This window comes from Chlorocebus sabaeus, chromosome 27 (genome assembly GCF_047675955.1).
Source record: "Chlorocebus sabaeus isolate Y175 chromosome 27, mChlSab1.0.hap1, whole genome shotgun sequence".
Classification (NCBI taxonomy): Eukaryota; Metazoa; Chordata; class Mammalia; order Primates; family Cercopithecidae; genus Chlorocebus; species Chlorocebus sabaeus.
In genome coordinates, this window is record NC_132930.1 from 34,701,111 (window position 1) to 34,716,486 (window position 15,376).

The 15,376-nt window shown below is 43.2% G+C and overlaps 1 protein-coding gene across 2 annotated transcripts in view; it reads left to right on the forward strand.

The window, feature by feature from the left end:
• The first annotated feature begins 1,965 nt into the window (after window positions 1-1,965).
• Window positions 1,966-15,376, forward strand: part of TAPT1 (transmembrane anterior posterior transformation 1) — a 65,497-nt gene continuing 52,086 nt past the window's right edge. The window contains exons 1-2 of one of the 2 annotated variants that reach the window (XM_008017823.3): window positions 1,966-2,226; window positions 14,574-14,704. In XM_008017823.3, the coding sequence (XP_008016014.2) occupies window positions 2,028-2,226; window positions 14,574-14,704 (330 nt within the window). In that variant the 5' untranslated portion in view covers window positions 1,966-2,027. The remainder of the gene's footprint in view (window positions 2,227-14,573; window positions 14,705-15,376) is intronic. The other variant, XM_008017824.3, reaches the window with a different exon arrangement.

The window sequence follows — 15,376 nt, forward strand, 5'->3', positions numbered from 1 at the left end:
CTTCGGCCTCCCAAAGTGCTGGGATTACAGGCGTGAGCCACCGTGCCAGGCCCTCTCTCTTCTATTTAAAAGGATAGGCGCAGCCTTTGGAACCGAATGTCTTTCCTCAGGCCTCATAATAGAAAATGAAAAAAAGTCCATTCTGGCAACTGGCTGCCTTAGGAAACAGAATTTGGGATTCTTACCCTTCCAGCTGCTGTCCAGTCAAAGACAAAGGCAATAACCCAATAAATGTGGTGAGACAGTAAATGGAAACTGACATAAACATGGCAATAAAAGCCTACTTCCCTCTTTGCAATCAATACATAATGGAATGGGTATGATTTTACACCATAAAAGATCAGAGAATAATAGAATTTGGGCTGAATAAAGCTTAGAAAGAAGCCACAACATTTTCCATACCTTTTGATTTTCAAAACGATTCTTAAGATTTGTCGAGAATATTTGTTTTCAATTGTTTCAGTGAGGCTCAGTTTTGACCACATGCAACGAAAACAGAGAATTTCATGGAGGATCGTCACAGGATTGGCTCAGAAATGTAATCCTGTGAGCTGTCCCGTTTCATAAAGGATAAGGTTCCGACGCCTGCACCGAATGTTCCCCCTTTCAACGAGGCTGGGCCGAGGTTGGGCTCCCAGCTGCTGGGGCATTTTTAGTCCATCTTGGGCTCTCACCTCTGCCTCCTGCTCAGCTGTCAGAATGCCAGGCGGCTGTGCAGCCCAAAGCAGCCCACTCCGTTTTAAACTTGCTCAGTTTGCAATCAGGTAACCCGCTACTGACGACAGAACCCTTAAGGTCCGTTTATATGCGGTTCTCAAGTTTAGGTCTAGGGAAGTTTCCAGGAAACTTAGTGTTCGGGGAGGAATTTGTTTTGCTTTTGCTAATCAAAGACACAAAAGCACAGCTGAGTCCCGAAGCTGGTACACGGGAAATCGCGGTACCACCGTCCCCTCACCAGAGCGCGCAACAATCACTTGCGGAGCGGGTAAAAGGTCCCCACCTTCCCCCAGCCTGGGGCACCTTCACTCCTACGGCCCCAGCTGGTGGTGGTCTTGACACCACGCTCGGTGCGGGGTCACACGCCAGAGCTGGAATGGGGAGGTCCAACCCCAAGTAAAGCGACAGAGTAAGGACACAGTGGTGGTCAAGGGCTGTCTGCTAACCCCAGTCCCTAAAGACAGTGTGGAAAGTCCGTCCCCGCGCCAGCCCTTGAAGCGCTCTGCTGGTCCGGCCGCGGCCCCTCCCCTGCGCGCCCCCACCTGTTGTGAAGCTCCCCAAGCTCCTTCTAGCCCAAGTGCTTTGGAAACTGCCAAAGGACACTCAGAGGCCAGGTAATGTGACAGGCAAGCATAAATATGCAGAAGAGATGGAACCAAAATAGCGGGCACGCAGGGCCGGAGCTCGCGGGGGTCGGGGATCTGGAGCCGGGCCCTCGCCGCCGCGCCCGCGCCCGCGCCAGCGGTGCCAAGACCCGGCGGGCGGCGCCGGCGCACTCCGGGCACCGAATCTGCAAAAGGGGCCCTGAGCGGGCGGCCGGACACCTCGCAGACTGCGGACAGCGGTCGGGGCGGCAGCCTCCCCGGGGCTCCACTGCCGACCCGCCGCCCGCCGCTGCCATCCCCGGCCCGCTCCTGCGGGGTCCCCGACCCAAGCCCCGAAGGCGCCCGCTCTGCGCGATCGCGCAGCCCGACTGCATGGAGCCCGGCGCGATGCCCCGGCCGGCCGAGCCAGCCACGACGCGGGAAACCGCCGCCCGCCACTGCGAGGGCAAAAAGAAGATGGCGGCGGCTGTGGCGGCGGCGGCAGCAGCGGCGGCGGCCTCACACGCGTCGCTGACGCCAATGGTGCGCGCCGGTCGGCGGGCCGCGGATGGCGGCGGCGGCGGCGGCGGCGGCGGCGGCGGCGGCGGCAGCGGCGGCCCGGGCTCCGGCGAGGGGCGGGGCGAGGCAGGGAGGGGGCCGGCCGGAGGCGGAGGCCGGGCCAGAGGCTGGAGGGAGGCGGCGGGGACAGTTTGTTGTGCTCGGAACATGGCGGGCGTTGGCGACGCGGCCGCCCCGGGAGAAGGCAGCGGTGGCGGCGTAGACGGCCCGCAGCGGGACGGCCGCGGCGAGGCGGAGCAGGCGGGCGGCAGCGGCGAACAAGGGCCCCCGCCGGCGCCTCAGCTCACTGAGACGCTGGGCTTCTACGAGAGCGACCGGCGGCGGGAGAGGCGCCGGGGCCGCACAGGTGAGGCGGGCGGCGCTAGGCCGCGGCGGGCACCAAGGGGCGGACTGGGCACCGAGGGCGGCGGGGGCGCTTTGGGACCCTGGCCCCCGAGCCCCGCGGCCGGCGCTGCCTCCCGGGGCCGCCCGGGCTGTGGGCGCGCGCGCTGCCGAGGCTCCGCGGCCGTTGACAGCTCCTCGGGCGGGTTCCGCGCGCACCGCCGAGGTTCCCGTGGCCGCGCCAGGCCAGGTGTGCGCTAGAAGGGGTCTGCGGCCGGGAAAGTTCTGTCCGGGTCCCTGCACCGCCCTCGGAAGGTCTTAGGTTGGCGGGCATCTCCGCGTCTCGGAGCCAAAACGTGAGAAGCACACGGCTGATTTCTTAATTATATTCATGTCAAGGTGACTTTTTTTGTTCTGTATTTTAAGTGAACTTGAGCCGTAGAGACCTGTTAACTTGCCCTCCAAATAGATGTTTCACAGACAGCTGACGGTGTGGTAGTGACCATGAAGTTCAGTAGTTTTGCCCAGTACAGAAATATTTAACACTCCATGAAATGTTGCATCCGAACTTTTCCTAAACTGAAACTTACGCCAAAAAAAATTGCTAGATGAGAAAATGTGTACTTACGAATGCTACATTCAGTGACCAGTTTTAAACGTATTGTTACAATGTTACAGTTTCTATAAGATCTAGGTTTTTATTCTCATTTAAAAAAAATTTTTTTAACTTGCGTTAGTATTCATATTGCAGTTGCAAATTAGTTTTAAATGAAAAAAGATTTTAAGATGGATGTCTTCTTGAATATAGAGTGAACCCAACCTTTTAATTCCTCAAGCTTTAAACAGCAGCTGAACCATAACTCCATTAAATTTCTTCCAACTAAAAAATTATTTCTGTTGTCCAAAAGGGACTGTGTTAGCCGTTATTTCCTGCGGTTCATGCAAATAACTTTAAGTTGTGAGGCTGATTACATCATTGATTGTACTTGAGTATGGAAATTTTAAGAGTACTTAAGGGGCATAAAGTTGATCAGATGAGATTCTAATTGATTTGCTGATTCCCAGAACTGGACGTAGGTTCGATTTTGAAGCAGTCTATATGAAAATTACAGACTGTCTTGTTTGGTCTTTTTCAATTAACCACTTAAAAATTCTCAACCATACTTTATTTGGTTTAGTTCTCAGTTAAACATTTGCTTTCAAGAGTATTTACTTTCTGAATTGGCAGGATCTAAGTAAGTCAAAATATCAAATCTCTCAACTCTCTGTTTACTTACTTAGACTTGAATATTAAAAGCACTCTTGTAAATAGAAATAGATGTTGCCAGGCTTCACTATACTTTCTTTAAAATATTTCTCAGTTGCAGGAAAGCCACCATTTTAAAAGCCCTTTTTTCTTGTTTGCATGGAGAGGAAATGAAGTTGTTTGAAGCCTATTGATGAGCACAGATCTTGAGCTTGCAGTATCACTTCACACTTCTTCCCTGGATTTTCTGGGACTGGATACCTGGACTTCCATGGACTTCATTATATCATGTATCCATTCTTCACCAACATGGTTCACCATGTTTAAGGCTGGATTTTTTTTAACCCATAGTTGCAGGAAGTCATTATCAGGGAGATGCCTCCAGGTTTAGCTGTTGGGGTAGTCCTTGTTCTTTCCCCAGTTCCATTGATTTTGTGTGAGGAGATGTCAGTGGCCACTCCTGCTTTACCAAGTCACACTAGCCTTGGTGATCAGGATTTAGGTAAGAATTCCAAATTCCAGGAGTGTTTCAGCTGGAGCCACTGGCCAGTGTTCTCTCTGAGCCTCCACATGAGCCCTGCCTTCTTTTCCCCTGGTGTCCCTGCTCTGCTAAGTCACATAGCTCCTGCCACTGCTAGCACCCAGCCTGTAGCTCTGATAACCACGTTTGTTAGAAGTTTCTCCACTAGAGACTGAATTATTTTAGTCCTTCTTCAGTGCCCAGGCTGCTAAGTCTAGTGCTGCCCTCTTCCCCTGCTCTGTAATCCTTCCTTCTCCTCCTTTTAAGAATTAAAAAAAACGATTCTGTAGGAGCTGACCGGGGTCAGAGGGCCTTTGAGTGGCAGCACCTAGAGTCATTTGGATAGCATTTCTCCCTGAATCAAACTAGTCCTCCAAGGCTAGATGCTCGGACTTAAGGTATTACTTGTCGATTTTTTATTTTCTTGTGTGCCTCTGAGAGTCTAGCACACCTGCTCTTGAGCTCTAGATCCCCCTGCAAGTTAAGGCAGCCTTTGGCTTTTCTTTTTGAAAGTCATAATTTTAGTGTCTTGGTGGCTGAACCATCAGTTCCAAAGTCCCCTTTATCATTTCTCACAAGGAATTTAGGGCCTCTACAGAAAAGACATTTGTTGATCAGTCCCAACAGCCTAGAATTCCCTGAATGAATGTACATATTAGGTACTTATCCAAACTCTTTCCATCTGAATAAAATAAATCAAAATGTGGTGTCTGAGGTTCATTTTTTGTTTTATATCTCTCCTTGTTGATTTATATGTTTAGAAACTAGATATGTATATTTGTTTGTATGAACAGCTATATATGCTATATATTGTATTATACATGTGTCTCCATTAAGTCTAAGCTTTCATTTCCTCGTCACTTCGTTCTCAGAACTCCCGTTCTGACTTATATTTAGCCTGGCAATAGGCTGAAGCATGTCTCAGATGTGAGTACTTACACCTTTTAACGTAGTTAGAATTGGGAATCCCACTCATCATTCCTATTTTTATTTGCTGTCTCAGAATGGTCATTGTGTATTCCCGTGTTGCATATGTGGTTACTGGCCTTAGACTCTGGATATAGTGGTTATCAAGAACTGCAGATTGATCTCTTCTGTATTTTCTTCCTGTCCTTAAAAATACTACCAACTTCTGTTGTTCCTTTTGACAGAAAACCAAATAATCAATATTAGGTTTTTGTGCTTATTCCCCACTCGATTCATCTGTAGAAGTCTTAGGCAGGAGAGTTTCTGTATAGCCATATTTTTACTAAACATTAGGAAATCTGTGTTTTTGGCTTGGTTGGGTTGTTGAACTGCTTTGTAAACTCTGTGCTTGCTTAGACTGCTTGCCTAATCCATTTGGTTCTGTTTCATAATGCCACTACTAGATAGTTCAGTATCTGAAGCATCTAGGTTGGTTATAGTCACCGTGGAGACTTAACAGAAGGCTTGGTGTAAACAAGGGTAGGTAGCACCTGTGAGGATGAAACAGTACCTGTGTAATGCAGGTGTTGGAGATGCATGGGGATAGGTATTGCTTGTAAAACAAGAAAGCCTGAAGTCCAGTATAGGTGAACATATTGTTTCTACTGGTAACAGTGCCATGGACCCATTTCTTTTCTCCTTTAGTAGTGACTCCGGACTTCTAAAACTTCAACTTATTATCCATCTCTTTTGCCTCTCTCTTTACCCATGGTTAGACCTCTTCTTGCTTCACATCTGTTAGAGATTGAGCAGAGGCAGGAAGAAAGACTGAAAACCCAGAAAAGTCAGCTGAATTTTTAGCAATACCCTCAAAAGATTTTGAGTGGGACGAAGGTTTTAACTACTCATATTACCTATGTCCTATTCTTTGTATAATGGAAAATTTGTCAGTTTCTTCTTATAAATACATATTTGTTAAAATATGTTCTCATTTAACCAATCTTCATCTATATCACATAGTTATCCCAGTGGCCCCAAACTTAACCTAATGGATGATTAAAGGGTGACTGATTCTAAAATTATGATCTTAGAGCCAATTAATTTGTTTACAGAGAAAAAGAAAAATAATTATAAAACTGGGAAATTACTTGGAGTAACCACAAACCAGATACAAAGTAACAGCGTCTTCTGACAAACAATTGCTTTGCTTTTAAAATTCTCACTTGCTTTACTTAATTAGTATATATAGACCAAATGAACAATGAAAAGTTACTTATTTTGGTTTTTGATCAGTTCAGTGCCTTGGCTTTTTACAGTTTTTAACTTTAACCTAGTTTACTCTGAAATTCAATCCTAGCAGCCCATTTGTACTCCAATTTGGGGACTACTTGCATAAAAGAAGTCTCTAGAAAGCGTATATAGCATTGACTGTCAAATTAATGATATTCTATTCTCATTTGTAATCCTTTGCTTTATAACCTTATGACCTTGGAAAAAGTCACTCCTTTGTTTATACCTGTTTTCCATCTATACATTTATAAATATTCTACTCTTTACTCCTCTAAATGAGACTATAAACATTTTTTCAAACATCTTAAAAACTTGAATATTTTGTGTGAAATGGTTCTTTTACTTAATGTTTGACTTAGGAAGGCAGAATTACTGTTGTATTATTGATTCCCAGAAAAGCTGATTACTAATTGGCCTTGTACAAGAGTGTGTCTCTGTTTAATAAGCTTATCTAATATTTTAGTGTAACCTTAATAAAGTTTACTAAAGTTTTATGTTATTTAAGACTATGGAGGTATGCATGTTTCATATTTTCCCAACAGTTAACCAGTATTACTTTCCAACTTTTTAAATGCTCAATGCTATTTTAAGAAAGATATATTTAGACATATTACTGAACATATAAATATATTTATGATTACTCATTACTTTTAATTAATACTTTTTAATCTTAGGTTCTTATTTCTAAAATAAGCTTTCTTAGAAGATAATTAAACAATGTGTTTTTTATTTTAGGGGTGAGGAAAAGGCAATTTATACTATGCTTTTTCTGAATTTAAGTTCTGGATCACAGAGCAATTCTGTGGTAGGAGACGATATTGTGTAAAAATATGTTGGAGGGGCTGGGTGCAGTGGCTCACACCCGTAATCCCAGCGCTCTGGGAAGCTGAGGCGGGTGGATTGCCTGAGCTCAGTAGTTCGAGACCAGTCTGGGCAACGCGGTGAAACCCTGTCTCTACTAAAATACAAAAAATTAGCCGGGCATGGAGGTATGCGCCTGTAATCCCAGCTACTTGGAAGGCTGAGCCAGGAGAATTGCTGGAACCCAGGAGGCGGAGGTGGAGGTTGCAGTGAGACGAGATCACACCACTGCACTCCAGCCTGGGTGACAGGTGACAGAGCGAGACTTTGTCTCCCAAAAATATATATATATATAAAATATATATATGTATATGTATGTGTATGTATATGCACTGGAGGAACTGATTTGGATTTATGATTGGTATTATTTTCCTCATATTACATATTCACAGTTGACGGCTGGGCGCGGTGGCTCACACCTATAATCCTAGCACTTGGGGAGGCCAAGGCGGGTGGATTGCTTGAGCCTAGGAGTTCAAGACCAGCCTAGGCAACTTAGTAAAACCTCATACCTATAAAAAATACAGAAGTTAGGTGGACATGGTAGCATGTGCCTGTAGTCCCAGCTGCTAGAGAGGCTGAGGTGGGAGGATCGCTTCAGCCCTGGAGGTAGAGGTTGCAGTGAGCCAAGATTGTGCCACTGCACTGCAGCCTGGGCAACAGAGTGAGACCCTGTCTCAAAAAAAAAAAAAAGAAAATTCACAGTTGACAAAACATAGTTCTTCTAATGTTGAAACACTTGTTTATGTTATAATTAAATAGTAAAATTTTGTTTGTTTGTTTGTTTTGAGACAGAGTCTCATTCTGTCGCCAGACTGGAGTGCCTTGGTGCCTTGTTGCACCCTCCGCCTCCTAGGTTCAAGCAATTTTCCTACCTCAGCCTCCCTAGTAGCTGGGACTGCAGGCACACACCACCATGCCCAGCTAATTTTTGGTATTTTTAGTAGAGACGGGGTTTCATCATGTTGGCCAGGATGGTCTCCATCTCTTGATATCAGGATCCACCCGCCTCGGCTGCCCAAAAGTATCTATTTTTGAAAGACTTTTACTGAATGATATTTCTTCCTGGTAAGACTGGGATAAATGAACTAAAATTAATTGACATCTTAAAAACTGAAATCAGTGTTCAGGAAGTAAATATTTGGATTATTGGAAAAATACTCTTAAAACATAAAGGTAGATGTTTAGCATAACAAATGAGAGTGACTGTTTTGCTTAGAAGGAATAAAATACCACGAAAGTCTGACAGAAGTTAAGATGTACTTAGCTATCAGAGTTCTTGGTGATACCCGTAGGTAAAGAACAGTGGCTTTGCTAAATTATTAACCAGGCAACTGTAGCCAAAATTATAGGACAGGTAAGTTCAGAGGGGTCTATAGAATTCTGGAGAGCAATGTTTAGCAAAATGAAAACAAGCGAAACACTGAAACACAGGTGTAACTCGGCACTGGGGATTGAGTGGCGCACTGGGAAATGCAGCCTTCTCCAGGGAAAGGTGGGAGTGGTCCTGGTGGAGCAGAACCAACGAGGCTAACTCCTTGGCTCGGCAATGAGGCAGTGCACCCTCCTACCTCCTTCACCATGAATCACAGCCAAATTATAATTGTCAGAGAGATGGTTGATCATTTTGATATAGGTGAGAGAGTACACTGGACTAGGTGCTATTCCCAGTTTGTCGCTTAGCTTTTCAATGACTTTGTACTCAACTTCTGTGAACCTCAGTTTTTTCATAATATGAAAATGGACAAACTATGGACAGCATTAATTGCTCTCTTTAGCTCTCATGATTGTTGCAAGAATTGTATGAAGTAATGTATGCAAGACCTTTGTAAACTGCCTCATACTGTAAAGTAGAAGGATTCTGATCCCTAAAATATAGCCACTTACTCAGGAGTAGATGAGAAGGAGGGAAGACAAAGCTTTCAAGATATTTAACCTTATGAAACTTTGTTGTTGTGGTTAGTATTTCTTTAATGTATCATTTAAAACCATTCCCCAGCCCATTAGCATCGCGCTAATTATACACAAAGATTACCCCTACATTCAGAACTCACCAGCAGGGCTGGACTTCGAGAATATAGGGATACATGGGGCCTGCTCTCAGAAAGTTTATGGTCTTATAAGGGAGCAACTAGTAAAGAGTGTAGCTTCACAGAAGTCAGCCCAAGGTGCAGTGGGAGCACAGATAAAGAGGAGGGACAGAGGGCTCCTGATTTTCCAGAAGTAACGCAGTGGCCTGTTTACAAAAGCACTTGAGGCAATATTAGGAAAAGCTGTCTAATGGTGAAAAACACACACTCTAGCCAAAGACTTCTTGACTTTGAGTTCTGACTTTTCTGCTTGCTTCCTATGTGACCTTGGAGGTCTCCTTAGCCTGTCTGGGCCTTGGTTTCTTCATCTGCAAAATGAGCATAACAGTAGAACCTGTTTCATAGTTGTGAGAGCTGTACACTCAAAATAGGTTATGTTTTTCTTTGACTTTTTATATTCTCCATTGTAGAATCTAAACTGGTGTTTATAATTCAAATTCTTGGATATCTAGAGGTAGAATCCGGACACAGCATTGTTTTGTACTTGTAATTAAAACACTCGGTATTTATGTTGTATGATAACCTGTTTACAGAAAATTTACTTAGGTTGTATACGTTGTTAAATATACTTATTTGTCATTTTACCTTTTAATGATAGAGCTAGGATTGCAGAAATAAACATTAGATAACCACCAAACCAGAACTGATTAATACTACAGTACTTGTGAAGTTAATAGGAAGTAGTTGAAGACAGTGCATCATACTTTGCAGTTTTTATATACTTTCATACAAGTACTCTCTTAGTCCTTTGATGATTCTGTGGATAAGGAAAACAGTTGACAGATATTAAAAAAAAACTCCTCTAAGCTTCCATTTTCTCTTCGGTGAAATTGACATCTGTCACTGGAGTAGGGTCACAGGACTAATGTTTAAGACAGCTGGTACCAGGACTCCCTTTCTCTGATTGCTAATCCCATGCTCTTCTGTAGATCATAACCCAACTCTCATTATGGTCAAAGCTGTCATCCCCAGTCACCAGAGAAAACACCATTGTGGAGAATAATTTTCCAAATAAACCTTTTTTTTTTTTTTTTGAGATGGAGTTTCACTCTTGTCATCCAGGCTGGAGTACAGTGGCATGATCTCGGCTCACCGCAACCTCTGCTTCTGGGGTTCAAGCGATTCTCCTGCCTCAGCCTCCCAAGTAGCTGGGATTACAGGCCCCTGCCACCACACTTGGCTAATTTTTCGTATTTTTGGTAGAGATGGGGTTTTGCCATTTTGGACAAGCTGGTCTCAAATTCCTGACCTCAGGTGATCCTCCCACCTCAGCCTCCCAGAGTGCTGGGATCGCAGGTGTGAGCCACTGCACCCGGCCCCAAATAAACCTTTTTATTTAATTTGCTTTTTAAAATTGTAAATCATTGTGCAGTAATGTGTTTCTGTATCTCTTTAATGCAGATGGCATTCTTGTGGGCTGCCTAATTTCTTTCCTTGCACTTAGTGTGGACAGTGAGGATCTCTTCATTCCCAAACCCAGGGCACTCACTGACTGTGACTGCATCATGGCACCCTGTTCCCTCAGGGGGATTGAGGTTCAGGTACCCGTTGGGTTACCTTTACAGTCTGTTAGCTACACAGACAGAGTAGAGGCTCCTGTATCCTCAGCAGCTGCCACATTGAGTGAAGCTTTTCACTCCTTCCCTGCTGACTCCCCGAGTCTCCGAACAATTCTGTCACAATCACAAGTTCTTTTCTCAAGTATCTGGTGTGCTTTTCTTTTGCCACTTCTGATTTTTGTTTTATATTGGTACATTGTTATTTATTAAGCAATTCCATTACTATTGAACATTTTGATGAATTCCACTTTTGTATTCATATAGATCATCTTTCAATAAAGCAATTCAGCAGTAAAGAAAAATGGGAAAATGCCAGAAATTATCATATCAGAAGGGAAAGATCACCCACATGAAAGTTTAGCCCAGTTTGCCATTCACATTATTCCCTCAATTCTGTGTCAATTCTGTTCTTTGCTGCCTGCCTCCTTAAACAGACTAATTTGGCCACTCCATTTTATGTCTGTAATTCTTTCTTTTCTTAGTCACTTCCCTTTCCATTTCGTTTTTAGCTTTTCACTGTCTGATTCTGTTTTTGTTCTCTGTGATTTTTCTTCTTCTCCTCTGACCCATATATTGTTTTAGCAAACATTTGTTGAGTACCTGTTATGTGCTGGGTCCCAGTGATGCAAAGGTGAATGAGAAAACCAGATAAGAAAATGAATGTAGTATGCTGCAGAAAATCATAGGCAGGCGCAGGTACTGTGGAAGCCAAGTAGGGGAAAGGACAGACTCTGCCTGAGAAACTTAGGGAAGTCTTCACAGAGAAGGTACCGTCTGGGCATGTTCACTTCTGGAAAATTGGTAGGGAATTCTCAGACCAACGAGCAGTGTGAACCCATTGACATGTTTGGGAAAAATGAAAAGTGGTATAAAAAGAAAACTGTGACCTAGAAATTCAGAGGAGGCAGGTGTGAAGCATGACTGAAGAGATGGCCTGTGACCAGTGATAGAGGATCTGGGATGGCCCACACTGAGGAGGTAGGACTTTATTCTGGAGGTAATGAAGAATCACTGAAGAGTTTCAGCAAAACCATATCTGATCTGTGTGAGCTGCTGACTGGCTGCCAGGTGGAGTTAGCATTGAAGGGAGGAAAGATGGGAAGAATGGTACTCAATCAAGAAGCTTTTGCAATAACCTGGAGAGAGATGGGGAGGACTAAACTAGGGTGGAGTATAGGAAAAAGGGAAAAAGTTAATGTTTTAAAGGAAGAATTGGTAGGCCTTGGTAAGAAGAGAGAGGGGATTGTCAAGATTGGCCCTGGGCTTCTAGTGCAGCAACTATGTCACGGGTAAAGCCAGGGACTAAAGTCAGGACTCCAGGAAAGGTGTAGAGTCAGTGAGCAAGATACTGGTTTCGTTTTGCAGGTGATTTCGGTATCTATGGGATATCCAGGTAGAGGAGGCTGTTGGAAATATGACAATAGCCAGAGCTGTAGATGCGATGACTTTAGGATTTTGATGATGGTTTTAATTTTAGTTAGAAATCTAAAGGAAACAAAACATGTATAGGAAACAAAGTAGGTATAGGGAATAAATACCAGAAAGAATGATGAGGACATATTGGAGAATGCTACCATTAAAGGATGGCTGACCTTTTACTGTAGTGAATAGAGCACTGAATCAGCAGACACTTAAGGATCAGGTAGAGGAAGAAGGGCTGCCAAAGAGACTTAGATGAAAAAAATTAGCCATTCAAGAGAGAAGAGCACCAATGAATCAGATTTAGGTGGCACGGAGGGACGGGGAAGCTGCAGGGTTGGCTGCTGTCCGTAGAGTGTGGTGAAGTGGCCTCTGGAGTTCAAAGTTCAGAGTTCACTAAGGTCAGTGAAAAATTATGTATGTGGAATCTCCTCTGCTTTCTGAAAGTCCTGTTGCTTCTCGATTTTTACATGAAAGAACTGGTATTTGTAGATACTAATCAAAACATACTCTTTTTCCTGATTGGAAAACTGACTGAACTGAGTATGATTTGTTTATCTTTCATTAGTCTTGGCTGTTTTTGTTTGCAACTCAAAAGGCTTTCTTTTTCTCACCTTAAAAGAGCAGATCTTGTTCTGGTTCTAGCCAGCGTAGAACATATTAGAAAGTTCCTAACCAGAAGTTCTACTCTATGTGGATTTGGTTAGACTAAGTCCTTTAAATCCAAACATCCGTTAATATATACAGTTCACATATTGCGTACAATTAACCCATATGACTTCAACTGTAAATGTACTCTTCATGGTAACACTGACTCCCAAAAAGATTATGAATCTGGTATTTAAAGAAGTGTGTGTGTGTATGTGTGTACGTACACATATATATGGAATAAACCCTAACATAAGCAAGCCACTTGACATAATACTCAAAGAACTAGCGATCCGTTTTAATGCTGGACGAGGTAAGCTGTTGTAGACCTGTTGTTTAGAACCATAGTCAAGTTGGCTTCTAAGTCTTTCCAAGGGCTTTTAAGGATGGAGATATATATATATATATATAAAATTTTTTTTTTTTTTTTTTGAGATACAGTCCCGCTGTGTCACCTAGGCTGGAGTATAGTGGTGTGATCTTGGCTTACTGCAACCTCCGCCTCCTGGGTTCAAGCAATTCTCCTGCCTCAGCCTCCCAAGTAGCTGGGACTACAGGTGCCCCACCAGCACGTCCAGCTAATTTTTTTTTGTACTTTTAGTAGAGACAGGTTTCACTATGTTGACCAGGCTGGTCTTGAACTCCTGACCTTGTGATCCTCCTGCCTCGGCCTCCCAAAGTGTTGAGATTACAAGCATGAGCCACCACGCCCAGCCAAGGATTTTTTTTTACTATAAACTCTTTCCGCCTCACAGGTAGGCTTTAGATCATAGTACTCCTAGAAGGTGCAACTCCTTAAGTAGATCTGCATAAATGAAATCAACCTTCTTCCCTTGTCATTTTTTGGAGGGAACATTAAGACCACATTTGGTAAAAAGGAACATAAGGCCAGCTCAGAGCGAAGAGAACAGTGGACAGTTGGAAACCTTTTGGTAACCTGCGTTCTGGAAGAGAGTTTACTTCCTGCAGAGTAAACGTAGGAAGGTGTAGATGAAGTAAGGGGTGCTGAGGGTCATTGAGGGGATGGGCTGTCAGGGAAGTGTAATGCACTGAGAAGAGGTGGGGTCGAGCATCCAGAGCCTTCACTTCTCACCTTAAGCTTCCAGTTGTAGTGAGTGGAAAGTATATAAATAATTTCCTTTGACCTTGTTTTCCTCATCTGAGATGAGATGACTATGGAGTAGTTTGCTTTAGAGGAACAGAGGAAAAACATGGGTGAATGGAAAGATCCAAGGAAGGGGAAGTTTTTCTGATCTGGTTGAGGTTGCACTTTGTGTAACTATTGTGAGTGTCATGTTGGCAAGTCTTCATGTGGGAAAATGGCATTATTTAGACGTTTGTGCAGGATTTCTGAGGCTAAACTAAGAAAGGAGCTAGGGCACTGGTATACATGTAGTTCACCCAGGATGGTTCTTGGACTAAAGTGGTGCCCGTTGTGTGACTTGGCTCCCTTTCAACTCTATATATTGCTGTGTTGTATATATTCTTGACAGCTACTGATTTTTCCTCCATCTCTGTCAGTCCAGGTACTGTATCACCTGTAAGAACCAAGACTGAGCTCTTGAAAAATACTTTCTTGACTATTCTAGCGCTTAGTAATTATTCCCTTAGATATTCCTGTGGCATTTTCGGTTTATATCACACAGAAGAATACTTTTCTCAAAAATACTTGCTGATCGTTGTGTGTAGTTGTTCAGTTCTAGACATAGAATTATAGATAACATTTATTTTGGTCTCTTTGTTTTATATGTGTATTACCTATGGCCCCAGCTAGCATGGAAGTTCCTTGATAAATACTGTTCTTTTTGTTTTCTGTCATTTTCTTTTCTGTAGAACTTTCATTGTTGAGGTTCCTCAGTGCTGAACTAACAAGAGGGTACTTCCTTGAACATAATGAGGCCAAGTATACAGAAAGAAGAGAAAGAGTATACACTTGTTTGCGAATACCAAGAGAATTGGAAAAGGTACTATTTTTTCTTCATTACCAGACATCATGTTGAAAGTTATGTCAAAGTATTAATTATGAAAAAGAAAATGGTGAACAGCTAGAGTTGGGTTTTTTAAATAATTGAAATAATGTTATTTGGGGAGTATAAATTTCCTTATAGGAAGAAGCTTTAAAGTTACATTTTTCAGTGTAAGACCCAATGATATTAATAGATCTATCAAAATCTGAACTTTTCTGCCTATCATTATCATTGTGTGCTACATCAAAATAACTTTTGTAAGGAATTAATCTCTACTTCTGTACCCTTTTAGTTCCCTTCACTTCTGTTTTACTAGAAACAGGTTTTTTTTCCCCCGTTCAGCTTAATAAATTATTTAATTTCAGCCTTTTTAAAGGTTTCAGTTTCTCAGAAAGCCCACGTGTGTATAAACATACAGGACAGTCTCTTCAAAGAAAGAGATGGTTTGTTTTATCTTTGTCACAGGAAGCATCACATTGCAGGGTGAGTGTAGTAACAGCAGCACTACATCTTCATGTGTCTTATTCCTTGTCTGTGCCTTATCCTATCAAGACCAGTAAAATAGGATGGGAAAGCAGCCCCTTCTCCCCTAGGTGATGCTAGAGTGGGTGAGTCTAAGCAATTCCAAAATTGCTTGCTAAAAGAAAAGAAGAAATAATTAAGCTTCAG